The sequence below is a fragment of the Bufo gargarizans genome, chromosome 4 (assembly GCF_014858855.1).
Source record: "Bufo gargarizans isolate SCDJY-AF-19 chromosome 4, ASM1485885v1, whole genome shotgun sequence".
Lineage (NCBI taxonomy): Eukaryota > Metazoa > Chordata > Amphibia > Anura > Bufonidae > Bufo > Bufo gargarizans.
Genome location: NC_058083.1, coordinates 234,559,831 through 234,576,648, shown reverse-complemented (window position 1 = coordinate 234,576,648; position 16,818 = coordinate 234,559,831). Strand labels below are relative to the sequence as shown.

The 16,818-nt window shown below is 40.8% G+C and overlaps 1 protein-coding gene across 2 annotated transcripts in view; it reads left to right on the top strand.

The window, feature by feature from the left end:
• Nucleotides 1–9,530, top strand: part of HMGCLL1 (3-hydroxymethyl-3-methylglutaryl-CoA lyase like 1) — a 229,495-nt gene extending 219,965 nt beyond the window's left edge. For both annotated transcript variants that reach the window (XM_044291495.1, XM_044291494.1), the window contains one exon: nucleotides 7,895–9,530. In XM_044291495.1, coding sequence (XP_044147430.1) covers nucleotides 7,895–7,996 — 102 coding nt within the window. In that variant the 3' untranslated portion in view covers nucleotides 7,997–9,530. The remainder of the gene's footprint in view (nucleotides 1–7,894) is intronic.
• The last annotated feature ends 7,288 nt before the right edge of the window (nucleotides 9,531–16,818 follow it).

Here is a 16,818-nt window from a genome sequence, read left to right as displayed (position 1 = left end):
CTCCTCCCCCCAGCCACCATCCTCCTCTGACTACTCTTCAGACTCCCGCTGACTTGTCTCAGATGGAGTAGCCCCCCTGGGAATTCATTCAGCATTGCGACTTCCTCATCTTCTAGCTCCGCAAGTGGTGTCTCCGCTGAACATCAGCAAGGCAAGGCATGGCAGTGTAAGATCTAAAATGTCGTCCTGGACCCCGGGGTATTTGACAACGAATCACTGCACGACTAAGTCCAGAACGTGTGCCATGCACGGCACGTGTGTCATTTTGCCCTGTTTCAGCACGCTCAGCAGATTTTCACCGTTGTCGCACACCACTTTACCAACTGTCAAATTGAGCGGGGTTAGCCACTGATCGCCTTTGACCGCAGAGCTGAAAGCAGTGCAGGACTGGTGTGGTTCTTGGCTTCCAGGCACAACAGCTTCAGCACAGCATGGCAACGTCTCACCTGGCATGTCAAATAGGTTCTGGGGATCATGGGGGGTTCAGCGGAAGAGGCGGTAGCAATAGAAACGGAGGATGGAGTAGGAGGAGGAGAAGAAGAGGCCAGCCTGTATGAAATTCGTGGTGGTAACACCAAATGCATACGGGTGCCACGGGTTAGATACTTGATGGCCGTCAAAAGGTTCTCCCAGTGGGCAGTAAAAGTTATGTATCTTCCCTGCCCGTGTTTGCTAGTCCACGTGTCTGTGGTCAGATGTATCTTGGCACCCACACTGTGTGCCAGGGATATATTAACTTGCCGCTGAACGTGGCCATATAGTTCAGGGATGCCCTTCTGGGAGAAATATTTCCTACTAGGGACCTTCCATTGTGGTGTGCCAATTGCCACAAATTTTCTAAAGGCCTCTGAGTCCACCAGTTTATATGAGTATAACCGAAACAATCATCAAAAAGATGAAGAGCTATGTGTGAAAATATACTCAATATTACCAAAAAAAACTGAAACACACATGTATGATAATAATACATTTTATTAGATAAAAGACAACATATAAATAAAAAATTGTATGAATATTGAATAGCAGCAATGCAGTTAACGCTGCAAATCAGCTCACCAGTAGGTGCACATGGTAACAACACCCTTTAAGAACCAAGATCCTTATGGCTTAGCAGCAACATGCATAAGAAGACTTAAAAAACTCCTCAACAAACCAGAGGAGGGAGTATGTTGTAAATGGTCCAGGTAAAAAAAACTATGCAGGCAAGAACCAGAGAAGTTTCAAAAGCCAAAGAAGGGTAACAAAAATGATAGCATAGAAAACCAATTGCATAATGAGACCTATATAAAGCCTAATAACAGCAGATAACAGATCAATACCCGATGAAGTATAGTAGGGGAAAAAACCTTGGACCTCTGGAGAGCGCACCCCGACGCTCATTTCGCTTGGCTTTTTTAAGGGGCGTGTCTAACCTGCCTTCCTAATCCTCTCAAATAGCCCTGCAGCTGGTGAATCTAACCACTCACGTCCCGCAATGTCATGTGCAGATCCGCCGATGACTTCACATCCGTTCATCTCGTCATGCTGGAACTGAAAGATGACATCTCGCGTGAGTTACTTGCGCTCAAATGATCAAACTGGTCACATGATCGGTAAAAAACACCCGATCACATGATCAAGGTAGGCTGTTGCTATTCTATAACAGGGTGGCCATGGCAACCAATGATGTCATAATGACAGCACCAAGCGGCCCTCGCCTAGCAGTACTAACCGAACTAAATCCTCCACCATAGACTCAGCTATAAGTCTACATAGGTAAATGTGCAGGGGAAACACCGGACGTCAACACAATGGCAGCGGGACATGTCACCAGCTATAACTAAAATACATAAATCACATCTCCAAGACTAACCTCAAGGAAAAAAAGGGGGGGGGGGGTTTGGGCTATATTTATTAAACCCCACAAAGTGCAAAAGCATATCCAAATTACCTGGACCATTTACAACATACTCCCTCCTCTGGTTTGTTGAGCAGTTTTTTATGTCTTCTCATGCATGTTGCTGCTAAGCCATAAGGAGTGGTTCTTAGGGGGTATTGTTACCTTGTGAACCTACTGGTGAGCTGCTGGTGAGCTGCTGATTCGCAGCGTTAACTGCATTGCTGCTATTCAATATTCATACAATTATTTATTTATACAGTGGGATGCGAAAGTTTGGGCAACCTTGTTAATCGTCGTGATTTTCCTGTATAAATCGTTGGTTGTTACGATAAAAAATGTCAGTTAAATATATCATATAGGAGACACACAGTGATATTTGAGAAGTGAAATGAAGTTTATTGGATTTGCAGAAAGTGTGCTATAATTGTTTAAACAAAATAAGGCAGGTGCATAAATTTGGGCACCACAAAAAAGAAATGAAATCAATATTTAGTAGATCCTCCTTTTGCAGAAATTACAGCCTCTAAACGCTTCCTGTAGGTCCCAATGAGAGTCTGGATTCCATTTGAAGGTATTTTGGACCATTCCTCTTTACAAAACATCATTAGTTCATTCAGGTTTGATGGTTTCCAAGCATGGACAGCTCTCTTTAAGTCACACCACAGATTTTCAATTATATTCAGGTCTGGGGACTGAAATGGCCATTCCAGAACATTGTACTTGTTCCTCTGCATAAATGCCTTAGTGGATTTTGAGCAGTGTTTAGGGTCGTTGTCTTGTTGAAAGATCCAGCCCCGGCGCAGCTTTAGCTTTGTCACTGATTCCTGGACATTGGTCTCCAGAATCTGCTGATACTGAGTGGAATCCATGCGTCCTTCAACTTTGACAAGATTCTCAGTCCCTGCACTGGCTACACAGCCCCACAGCATGATGGAGCCACCACCATATTTTACTGTAGGTAGCAGGTGTTTTTCTTGGAATGCTGTGTTCTTTTTCCTCCATGCATAACGCCCCTTGTTATGGCCAAATAACTCAATTTTAGTTTCATCAGTCCACAGCACCTTATTCCAAAATGAATCTGGCTTGTCCAAATGTGCTTTAGCCCACCTCAAGCCGCACTTTTTGTGCTGTGGGCGGAGAAAAGGCTTCCTCTGCATCACTCTCGCATACAGCATCTCCTTGTGTAAACTGCGCCGAATGGTTGAACGATGCACAGTGACTCCATCTGCAGCAAGATTATGTTGTAGGTCTTTGATGCTGGTCTGTGGGTTGACTCTGACTGTTCTCACCATTCGTCGCTTCTGTCTATCCAAGATTTTTCTTGGTCTGCCACTTCGAGCCTTAACTTGAATTGAGCCTGTGGTCTTCCATTTCCTCAATATGTTCCTAACTGTGGAATCAGACAGCTGAAATCGCTGAGACAGCTTTCTGTATCCTTCCTCTAAACCATGATGGTGAACAATCTTTGTCTTCAGGTCATTTGAGAGTTGTTTTGAGACCCCCATGTTGCTACTCTTCAGAGAAAATTAAAAGATGAGGGAAACTTACAATTGAACCCCTTAAATACTCTTTCTCACAATTGTATTCACCTGTGTATGTAGTTCAGGGGTCACTGAGCTTACCAAGCCAATTTGAGTTCCAATAATGAGTTCTAAAGATTTTTGAATCAATAAAATGACAAATTTATGCACCTGCCTTATTTTATTAAAACAATTATAGCACACTTTCTGTAAATCCAATAAACTTCATTTCACTTCTCAAATATCACTGTGTGTGTCTCCTATATGATATATTTAACTGACATTTTTTATCATAACAACCAACGATTTATACTGGAAAATCATGACGATTAACAAGGTTGCCCAAACTTTCGCATCCCACTGTATATTGTCTTTTATGATGTCATCTAATAAAATGTGTTATTATCATATATGTGTGTTTTTGTTTTTTTGGTAATACACCAGTTTATATGGCAGTAGTTGGCGGGCTAGCAGTTCCAACAAGCCAGCAGCAAGAGGATTATCTGGCGTCATAATTTTTTTACGCTCGAACATTTGGGCCACGTAAGCCTGCTGTTACAGATGAGGTATAGGAGGAATCACCAAACTAACAACCAGGAGGGAAAGGGAAAGCCACTAGTCCTCAACACTAGGGAAAGGAAAAGTTCACCTCCTAGTAACCCTACCCCTTGAAGGTAGAAATGGCCATACCCTTTAACCTGGGACACTGGAGACCCTAAGAATATTGTCAGGGCTGAGGCAACCCGTTCCTTCTCCGATGAAGGAACAGGCGTCTCCCTGAGGCCTAGTAACAAAAGGCAAGGAAGGGAAAACAAAACACAAACAAATGAGACACTTAACTTATGTAGTGATGGAAGAGCAGGGACACCAGAGAGGACCACACATCAGCTCTGCCAAACCCAAATGAAGCTTTCTACCGCACAGTCATAAGGGTGGGGCAACACTATATATGGTAGAGTAATGAGTACTAAGCTAGACCTGAAACAGGGGATGAGGTAACAAACAAACACTGAATATCAGAGTAATCAAAGAGGCTGTTAGATTCCTCCATGCTCCGCCAGTCTCCTTGATCTCCTGACATCTGTCACAGAAGGGACCGTGACAGTACCACCCTTCTACGAGTGACCGCTAGGTACCCAGGACCGACCTGATCAGGATGAGCCCTGTAAAATACCTTCACAAGACAATTAGCATTAACATCGGCCCCTGGAACCCACATCCTTTCTTCTGGTCCATACCCTTTTCCAGTGGACAAGATACTGGAGGGATCTACGGAGAACTCGGGAGTCCACAATCCTGTCCACCATGACAGGAGCGGGATGCAAGGAGGACGGCTCAACAGGTTCGACACATTTTTTCAATGACTTATGAAATATGTTATGAATTTTCAAAGCCTGAGGAAGTTCAAGACTTAAGGCTACAGGGTTAACAATGGCAATGATCTTATTTGGACCAATAAATCTTGGGTCCAACTTCCAAGAAGGTGCCTTAAGCCTAATGTTTCATGTAGACAGCCACACAGAATCACCCACTTCAGGTCCGGACCATTCATACGTCTCCTGTCAGCCACACACTTATACTTGTTGCCCATCTTTTTCAGGTTATTTTACATTTTCCTCCAAATAGAAGACAAAGAAGAGTAGGTTCTTCAGGGACTGGGCCCTCCTGAATGTGAGGCGGGGTCTCTCTGGCAGAATTTTGTTAAGGATGGGGTCTCGTTTTGAGAGGATCTCTATAATCATGGTATGGTTGCTGGTAAAAGTAGTTAAGAAGTTGGTACTATAACTTCCCACAGGAGGGTCCTTCTTGATGGTCATGCTTTCTTTACCCGGTAGTCAATCTTCCTGTGTGAGAGCACGGGCTCTATTGAAGGCCGCTTCTATTATCTCAGGGGTAAACCTTTCTGTGTGAATCTGGGCCATGTGTGAATCTGGACCAATCTCACTCTGTGCCATAAAGTCACTGTCTTCTGAGCAGTTCCATCTGACACGTTTGAATTGGCTAAATGGAATATTAATCTTCCACTTCTTATAGTGGTTACTGGAAAAGTCGAGGTAGCTGTTACAGTCGACTTTCTTGAAATATGTATAGGTGATTATTCTTCCACTGGTACAGTTGAGCTCTAGATCCAGATATTCGGCAGTTGAGTTGCTGTGGGTCCCTGAGAGCGTGATGCCCCAGCTGTTGTTATTAAGATGTTTAATAAACCCTTCCACCGACGCAATGTCGCCTTCCCATACAAACAATCAGGTTGGTCCAGTCTCCTGAGTAGTGATGGTCTTGCGGTTCGCCCGGTGGTCGGTTTGCGGCAGACTTTGCTCGTTCCCGATTCGCCGAACATGCGAACATATACCGATATTCGCACCCGCCATATTCTTTTACATTGTGAAGAACTTTGACCCATGACACATCCATCAGCCAATTGAAAAGTTTCAGCACATGGACATACCCCCTACCTTATAAATAGACCAGATCTGGCCTCCATTTTACATTCAGTCTTTTGTCAGTGTAGGGAGAGGTTGCTGTGTGGAAGCAGGGACAGACTGTTAGGGACAAAAACACTATCAAATAGGTCCACAAAAGTCCTTTTAAGGACTGGTATAGGTGTACTATTGATAGGTGTGCAGTACAGAGGGGTGTAATACACTTATAATATACTTTCTAACATAGAAAGCATATTATAGTGGATTTGTATTGTGCAGCAGTGGTGAGCGGTTCTGCAGCAATACTGCAGCTACACAGAGTGACAAACAAAATTATAATAAATAATTATAACTGGTGTGATATACCAGTTGGCCCCCCCAAAAAACTGATAGAAGCGGGTGTTATATACCAATAATATACTTTCTATATAGTGCATTTGGGTACAGCAGCATGTTTTTGCGGTTTTGCTGCGTTCCCTCTGCTACACGCAGTAACAAACGGTATTGGAAAAAATAATTATAACTGGTGTGCGCATGCGCGTAAGCGAAGATTATATTGCCGATATTTCGCATTGAAAAAAAATTATAATGGAGATCGCAAATTCGAATAATACATCTGGTATGTCACTGTCCATGTTGTAGGACTATTTGTGCAATTCCAGTAATTATTTCTTGGCTGCAGATATGAGCTGAAGGTTTTTCAGGTTCCGCCGCCGTGAACTTGTGTTTCACGAATATTTGATTGCGTTTGCGCGGTCACATTCACAAACCGTCCCGGCAGATGTTGGTCCATCACTACGCCTAAGTTGTAGATGTAGGTCTCCTTAAACACCCCCATAAAAAGGTTGGCGAAACTGGGCACGGAATGCGTGCCCATCACGGTCCCTTTGGTCTGAATGTATAGGGTGTCTTCAAATCTGAAAACGTTGTGGGTGTAGGATAAAATGGATGCATCTCAAGAGGAAGGATCTTTGTTCTTCAGGCATGGAGTGCCGAACTTGGATGTGTAATGGGTTAAAGTTCGGCGCAATGCAAAACATTATGGCACGTGCGGACATCGCCATATGTCCACATGTTTTAATTATCGCGAACGCGCAAAGTTAACCGCAAACCGCAAGGTCATCACTAATCTTGATGTCCCCATTACATTTCCATAACTCCAATACATTTCCATTTCCCTCCTTTGCCAACATTGCAGCAATTCTGACCACATACCTGTTCAGGTTCACATCTCTCATTAAAACAGGAACATGGCCTCCATGGGCGCAATAGCAACTACAATCTGCAAGTGGGTTTGTTTTTCAATGAACTATGGTGAACCACTTCAGGCTCCTATGGTCCACAGATAGACAAGTCTGACTTGACTGAAATGTATACATAGTTTAGAGCAGCCTAGGCATGTATTATATCCTACAAAGACAGTGGGGGGAATTTGCCAAATCAAATTTCATCATGAGCTTCACAGACTTTTGCCTTTTTTCTGCTACTCGTTCTACTTTTTCAAAAATTGGCCATGGCTTAGTGAGATTTTTAACAGGATATCAATTAGACATGTCAACTAGGTCATCTTCATAGTTAAAGGGGTTGTCATAGGATATTTATATTGATGGCCCATCTCGAGAAAAGACTATCAATTTTGGGTTTAGATGCGGTCTAACATCTTGCACCACCACCTATCAGCTGTTCTACAGTCCAGTGCCAGAGGTTTATGCCGAAACTACCCAGCTCCATTCATCATGTGGTGGACCAAACCAGTAACTTAAGCGCTGCTCCCACTTGACAGTTACCTGCTACATTTATTACACAATGGGCAGAGCTGTGCATTTCTGATGCTGACTCTAAATCAGTTGGTCGAGAGGTTTGCGGGGTGTCAGACCCCAGATGATCGGATATTTATGTCCTGTCACAGGGATAGGCCATCAATAGAAAATCCTAGGGACCACTTTAAGTGTCAAACTCTCCTAAATCTGTATAGTAAACTAATAAACTGTATAATGGATTAATGAATGTAAGATTCTCTTTTTTCCTTTTTTTTTGCAATTACTAAAGAATTGGTCTCTTTCTGTTTCCAGGGGGTTGACCTTTACAAAGTGATGGAAGCCGGTCATTTTATTTGCTCTGAATTAAATAAGAAGACAAATTCTAAAGTTTCATTAGCAACATATTCACTATGAATATTAGTGTACCTGCTTAACGTACCTGCTTAAATAACAAATCTGCTATTATGTTACATTCCATGAACTGAAATCTATTTTAGGATATATTATATATACATATTTTTTCTAGACTGAGAAAAACATAGCTATAAATTATGTTTAGTGTAGCTTCAATATTAAAAGTATTTTCCTGTTATGGTTATGCTGTTATATGCAGCAATATGAATGTAAAAAAGCTTCATTGAATGCTAATTGATTTTAGTAGCATTGGAAAACAATAGCTAGAATAAGCCAAATGTATACATATTCTAGTGGCTGCCCATACTATATATTATATTAAAATTTGTATTGTGCTTTCAGGTTTAATACTCTTGGGTAGTCTATAAAGTGTTGGAGTGTATGACTAAAATATTGGGACCTTTATGTTGTTTGTGACACATCAGCTAGGCAATTTACATAGCATATTGCCAAGCCTAAGCTGGGAGATTCCTGTAGTCGTAATTGGTTTTCTAAAATTCTATAGTGACATTATTAAAACCCACAGGAATAGAGCAGGGGACATGTCAGATAAATTGATTCCCCTCTACATTGAAAGATTTTAACTGGAGCCAAGTCTGCTGACGTATTCCCATAGGTTTAGTTTACACATACATTGTGAACTCCTGTAGTCTATTCCGGCACAAGAACAGACTACTGGAGTTCATCGTATCTGCCATAGACATATATTGCCTCACAAAGCCGGATCCCCGTTGACTATCATAGGATATGACCGGGATCCTGCTGCTTCCCGGATAAATGCCAGACTTCGGCAAGAGAAAAAATACTGTATGCAATATTTTTTGTCAGGCCAAAAGCCAGCATTTATAACCAGAAACCTGCCAGATCCCAGTTGTATTGCAATATAGTCAATAGGGATCCAGTGGTGAGTGGCAATATCCGGCTATGCCCGATACGATGAACTCTGGTAGTCTGTTCCTTTGCTGTAGTTCAAAATGTGCATATAAATGTACGCTAAAAATGAATGCACTGCAGTAGAAAAACTAACTCCAATTGTAAGCAATTTATTTATTTTTTATTAGGGAATCTAATTCAGTTATAGTGATGATCTGGTTTGCATAGCCCCTTGCTAAATAAAGAAAAATGTCCTTCAACAATTATCTGATTACAGGAGGAAAGTGGTCAGGAACTTATTTTACCAGCAACAGAATGATGCACTACATCATGGCCAAAATAGGCAATAGAGAGGTGATCATAGAACAGACATCTACTTCAATTTTCAAGTCTTGAAAGAGAGCTACTTGAAATGTGTGAATATCAAAAAGACAGCCACTATTGTATGGTTAAATATAGTGTTCAAGGGAGGGCAAAATTACTAGCATGGCTCCTGGCTCTTCTGTCTATCTATCTATCTATCTATCTATCTATCTATCTATGGTCTATCTATCTACCTATCTATTTAAATACATTTTCCTGATTACTGAATACAAATTTGGTTTAACAGTTTAAAAACCAGCTTTAGTCATTCTGTATTTATTTAATTTGTTTGAGTAGTAATGATTTGAGCATTATTCTTTACTTATGATTATTTATTATATGTCGTTGTGAAAACTGTCTTTTATTTTGCTATTACTGAACAATTATTTAAATCCTGTATATAAAACAGAATATAGCAGTCAACATCTTGTCCTGTGTTTCTTTGTCCTATTTTATCAAGCCGAAAGCTACTAAATACCGATAAGATACAGTTTTCTTTGATAGGTAACTGATGCTTTCTTGAGTTTAGTCTTATAATCTTGCTGTAGTTGAGCATCGAAGGCTCATTTTTTTCAGGTGGCTTTTTACATAATTGCAATAAAACAAATTGTGCAGAACTATCAGTTTTACTGAAGCATTTTCCTCCTAGCAGAAGATTTATTTGTGCAGGCTGAATGTTACTTAGAAGCTGGCATAATCAGGAAGTGCAGATGACTAGATGGCATTAGGAGATGTCACTCCCGTACACTGCTCTTTTATTGACACTGAGAAAATGACCCGCTGTGAAAGCTTATTGTGCACTTCTGATTTGTCTTTTATGCGAGCACTTACAGTTTGCACTTATTTGAAATGACCTTATTGTGACTCATCTCTGCCTAGTCACTGTAGAAACGCTTGTTTTCTGTCCATTAAACCATTACAACACCAGAGAGATTCTCGGATCACACCGGCTCTCAACAGTTACAATTTCTCCAAAGGGTATTTTAATCTATAAGACCATTAAACACCTAAAATGGTATAAGTAATTGTGTTGTAAAAAAATTTTTTTTAACGTATTTATATTCAATACAAAATAGGAATTTAGTTCCAGTAAAATCTGATCAGTGGGGTCCGACACCTGGGACTCCCACTGATCAGCTGTTTTGAGAAGGAGAAACGCCGCTGCCTTCTTGCAGCTTACCAAGCACAGTGCTGTATATTGTATGGCAGCTGTGCTTAATATCGTGCTCAGCACCATTCATTTGAATGGGGCTCAGCTGCTCCTAGGCCACGTGACACATGAACGTGTCACAACTGGCCTAGGAAAAGCACCTCCCCACCTTCCAGAGCCATAGCCTTCTTTTTGGGAGGGATAAGTATTAATTTCTAAGGGTACCATATAATATTCTATAAAATGTATTACAAAGCTTGAAAAAATATTAATGAGTAGAATAGGGTGTTTTATTTTTCCAAATATGTGATTTTCATATGACTTTGCTTACGCCCTGAGTCTCAGTGATGTAAAAGATATATATGCCACATTTAGTAACATAGTACATAACATAGTACATAAGGCCGAAAAAAGACATTTGTCCATCCAGTTCGGCCTGTCATCCTGCAAGTTGATCCAGAGGAAGGCAAAAAAAAACTGTGAGGTAGAAGAAGATTGAATAATATTTAGGGGTTGCACACATTGATCACTTTTATTACTACTCTCACTCCTGTACCTAGTAGGTTGGTCTAAAAATGACTTCAGTTTCAGGATCCCAGTGGCTCTGCATCAAGCAAGGCGGATGGTAAAGGCAATATATGCACTTAAAATTGTCCTCTTTACTAAATAGTTGAATATTCCTCTACGAGAATTGAAAGGAATGAAATGGGTTGCACATTTTGTCAGCCTCATATATGTTCACTTTTTGCACGAGGAAATTGCACGTCAATGGGCTCCAAAGAAGGATTTGGATATGCTACAGCTTCTGAGCACTCACCCAGATGCAGACGTAAAAAAAATGCTCACACAGTTACTAAGAGACACCTTTGGTATCTGTCAGAAACAAATGTAGGATTGGCTTTTTTGGACGAACGTATTACTTAGGCTGTTAAGAAAAATGTGACTAATAATTTAGAAACCAAACCTGCAAAGAAAAAGGAAATGAAACGATTAGAGGGTAAAAACCTAGTTTTTGAAGGAAAAGACCTGAGCCAATTCGTTACTAGTAAAACAAAGACATTCTTTGAATTGTTTGCGATCCACGACCTGACAGAATACTGCAGTGATTCTCTAAGAAGCCATGTGAACGCTCTTAAGGTGGTCAATGATACCACAGAAAGAGGAATTGCTCTGATAAAAAAGTTTAAGGAATCGGTCAGGACAAACAACAAAAACAATTCTTGTTGAGGGTAGTTGAATATCACAGAAAAGTCGTCACTAAGCTGACAAAAGAAGGGATTGCATCGTTCAAAGTTGATTAATATAACACGTTTTACCTATCATACTACCTATTAGGCTATATGCACACGAACGTTGTTTGTTTCTGTGTCCGTTCCGCTTTTTTTGCGGATAGGATGCGGACCCATTAATTTCAATGGGTCCGCAAAAAACGTGTGATTTCCGCATTAGTATGTCCGCAAAAAAGTTGCCCCGCAAAAAAAATTGTGCATGTCCATTTTTTTTCTAGTTTGCGGACAAGGATAGGCATTATTACAATTGATCCGCAAAAAAAACGGATCCGCAAAAAAAGGGATGCCATACTGAATGTCATCAATTTTGTTTGCGGATCCGTAATTTGCGGACCGCAAAACACATACAGTCGTGTGCATGTAGCCTTAATCTTAGTGTCTAGTTTTAATATTATTTTAAGTTTGTGATTTCTAGTTTTCCCAATAAAAGTAATTTTAGCATTGAAAAATCATATTTTTTGCCTACTTTTACAAAACTGATCAAAATGTGCAACCTCTAAATATTATCCAATCTTCTTGACATTTGGCATATACAGGTCATTCTAAAAAAATTAGCATATTGTGATAAAGTTCATTATTTTCTGTAATGTACTGATAAACATTAGACTTTCATATATTTTAGATTCATTACACACAACTGAAGTAGTTCAAGCCTTTTATTGTTTTAATATTGATGATTTTGGCATACAGCTCATGAAAACCCAAAATTCCTATCTCAAAAAATTTGGATATCATGAAAAGGTTCTCTAAACGAGCTATTAACCTAATCATCTGAATCAACTAATTAACTCTAAACACCTGCTAAAGATTCCTGAGGCTTTTAAAAACTCCCAGCCTGGTTCATTACTCAAAACCGCAATCATGGGTAAGACTGACGACCTGACTGCTGTCCAGAAGGCCATCATTGACACCCTCAAGCAAGAGGGTAAGACACAAAGAAATTTCTGAACGAATAGGCTGTTCCCAGAGTGCTGTATCAAGGCACCTCAGTGGGAAGTCTGTGGGAAGGACCGATTCCAGACCTTGGGGGACCTGCGGAAGCAGTGGACTGAGTCTGGAGTAGAAACATTCAGAGCCACCGTGTACAGGCGTGGGCAGGAAATGGGCTACAGGTGCCGCATTCCCCAGGTCAAGCCACTTTTGAACCGGAAACAGCGGCAGAAGCGCCTGACCTGGGCTACAGAGAAGCAGCACTGGACTGTTGCTCAGTGGTCCAAAGTACTTTTTTCGGATGAAAGCAAATTTTGCATGTCATTCGGAAATCAAGGTGCCAGAGTCTGGAGGAAGACTGGGGAGAGGGAAATGCCCAAATGCCTGAAGTCCAGTGTCAAGTACCCACAGTCAGTGATGGTCTGGGGTGCCATGTCAGCTGCTGGTGTTGGTCCACTGTGTTTTATCAAGGGCAGGGTCAATGCAGCTAGCTATCAGGAGATTTTAGAGCACTTCATGCTTCCATCTGCTGATGGAGATGAAGATTTCATTTTTCAGCACGACCTGGCACCTGCTCACAGTGCCAAAACCACTGGTAAATGGTTTACTGACCATGGTATTACTGTGCTCAATTGGCCTGCCAACTCTCCTGACCTGAACCCCATAGAGAATCTGTGGGATATTGGGAAGAGAAAGTTGAGAGACGCAAGACCCAACACTCTGGATGAGCTTAAGGCCGCTATCGAAGCATCCTGGGCCTCCATAACACCTCAGCAGTGCCACAGGCTGATTGCCTCCATGCCACGCCGCATTGAAGCAGTCATTTCTGCAAAAGGATTCCCGACCAAGTATTGAGTGCATAACTGAACATAATTATTTGAAGGTTGACTTTTTTTGTATTAAAAACACTTTTCTTTTATTGGTCGGATGAAATATGCTAATTTTTTTAGATAGGAATTTGGGGTTTTCATGAGCTATATGCCAAAATCATCAATATTAAAACAATAAAAGGCTTGAACTACTTCAGTTGTGTGTAATGAATCTAAAATATATGAAAGTCTAATGTTTATCAGCACATTACAGAAAATAATGAACGTCATCACAATATGCTAATTTTTTTAGAAGGACCTGTATATCTTTTACATACAGACTCGGGGTGTAAGCAAAGTCTGCAAAAATGTAACATTTTATTTTTTTCCATTACAAAATGAAACACCCTACGGTGGAATTAGATAAAAGTGCAATTTTTATGTGATTCATTTTATGACATTTACTGTGGGGTAAAAAAAATATTCTTTATTCTGTGGGTCTCAGCACAATAACAAAGATCACATAACATGATCATGACAGCCAGTCATTTTTAGAGATGAGCAAATTTCTTAAAAGTTCTATTCGGCCGATTAGCCGAATTTCACTCAAAAATTATTTTCGTTATGAATGACTTTGTCACGAAGCCCATTTTTTGGTAAGTAGCGGGTGCAATGACAGGGAGATGCGATGTTACTACACCATCAACAGGTGAAGTACTGTAGTAGATTGTAGTTATGTAACAGTTTTAAAAAAAAATGTGAGTATGTATATTTAAATAGGATTCCATTTCTTGATCAGTCTCACTGATCTCCTGAAACCTGTCACAGGAACGTCCGTAACAAGAGGTTTTCCAACACATACCCTGATCTTGGTAAATCCTTTTAAATCTCACTTCCAGTCAATAAATCAATATGATAACTACCACTATACCGACATTAGCCATATGATTAAATGTCTAATCTTCATCTCTTAGGCCTCATGCACACGGACGTTTTTTTTTGCGGTCCGCAAAAACGGTTTCCGTTGTTCCGTGATCCGTGTCCGTTTTTTCTTCCATGGGTCTTCCTTGAATTTTGGAGGATCCACGGACATGAAAAAAAAATAAAAAATCTAAGTCAAGTTTGCCTTTGAAATGATAGGAAAAAACGGACACGGATCATGGTCGCGGATCACGGATGCGGATGACAATCTTGTGTGCAGCCGTGATTTTTCACGGACCCATTGACTTGAATGGGTCCGTGAACCGTTGTCCGTGAAAAAAATAGGACAGGTCATATTTTTTTCACGGACTGGAAACACGGATTACGGACGCGGATGCCAAACGGTGCATTTTCCGATTTTTCCACAGACCCATTGAAAGTCAATGGGTCCGCGGAAAAAGACGGAAAACGGGACAACGGCCACGGATGCACACAACGGTCGTGTGCATGAGGCCTAAGTTTGTGATTATTAATTGTGCATGTGTATCTTGGGGGATAAATGAGGTTACTAGTATAACCACAAAGGTTCAGTGTTATATTTATGTTGTTACACATGTGGTCATAATGACAATGTTAATGTTGCCTATGTGGAAACTACTCATGTGTGGGATTGCAGCACCTTAGTAGATAAATAGTGTCACGTCAATAGTGCATTGATCAGACACATCTTCTTCTTTGCATCTTCTGGACAGCTGGACTTATTCCAAATAATAAGAAGCAAGTTCTTTGATCATCAAGTCCAGCCATTATTAACACAATTTGAGGCCTATATGTTTTTTTACCAACTCAGCAGCTGCATGACCATAGGTGTTGCAGCAGTCACAGCTTCAACCACATCCATAAGCTAATGGGGCCCTCCGACGTCCCTTACCACATTACTATTGACTGTACTTCTTTGATCTACATTGTTATGTACTTTGGAGCCTGTGTATCATGAATCTTTCTCCCCTGCTTTGTGGTGCAATGAGACTCTAGGGTACTAAAGAAAATAGAAGTAGATTTATGATGCACAAGCCACCAAACATTGCTCACTTTTAGAAAGGAGATTATTAGCTTTTTAATTTCAATACTAACAATAGTTCAGAATATAGTCAAGGAAGGGAAGCTGTGGAAAACAATGCAGAAGACCTGCTGTAAAAGATGCAATGTTCTCACATCACATGTCTGTATGAAAGAGACTGCTGAGCTGTACAGTAGTGATGAGCAGCATAGGCAATATTCGTTTTCGTAATATTTTGCACATTTTTCGCATAATATTCGCAATAAATTTGTGAATTCTAGAATTTGCGATCTTCAGTCATTATTTTGTGCAAATCGGCATTAATGATGCACATTTTTTTTGCGAAATACATTTAACTTCACATTTTATCAGGTCTGAGTAGATATTACTGATTGGTGCACTAAGTATTGTTGTGATATCACAGCACTATGTCTGGGGCATGCATGTATGGACAGCAGAGAAACAGTAATTCCTATCACACTACCTAACACCCTGCACTGGAACCGCTACACTATATCAGCTACACTATATCACTATCTAACCTACACTGTCGATCTTACACTATATATCTGTATTATATATATACAGAGCACAGCAATGACACCGCTCTCTCTCTCTCAGAACTGTAAAAAAAAACTGCAGAAAATGGCTGCTGGGGAGTTTCTTATATAGTAAATGGTAGGCAACTTTACTATTGGTTGTTAGGGGTGTTGCTAAGCTCTGACAAAGATATTGCAGTCTTCTCATTGGCCCACAAGTAAGAAGGGAGGTTACTGATGAATAAGAGGAAAATATATCACCAGTAGGTGATAAGAGACACAAGCGCTGGTGCACAATAACAATCGGCTAGTCCTTAAGGTTTGCACTGTTACCTAGTACCAGTCTGAGTAACCAGGTAGTGTGCTGCTAGAATGGTAAAGATGGTAAGTCGGTGGTTAGTGCTGCTATAGCCCCTACCCTCAGTACCTTGTTCGTTCTTCACTCCAAAATGATCCCGCTGTCGATGCTCCACTGTACTGATTCTTCTGGGTTCCTTTTGTAAAGATGTTAGTGTCCTTTTAGATCGCGGCGCTCTTCTTGCTCTCCTGTCAACGGCAGCGCGGCCCCGGCCGGAAGCACGCGCGGCGTGAGGGAGCTTGATCCGTTACCCGGGAAACCTGCTTGCGGTGACGTCACCTGGTGCAAGTATGGTGGCCTCCGTAGGACAAAAGACCGTAACCTACGCGTTTCAGAGCCAAAGCGGGCTCCTTCATCAGGAAAAAACTAATCTTGCGATATTCGCGATTACGATTGTATAGCAATATATTCTACATCTTCACAAATTCTCGAAGTGCCGATATTTGCAATAAAAATTTGCTATTAAAATAATCACGATCAACACTACTGAACAGGAGATTATACTCAACTTCACTACTACAGTAGTTGCA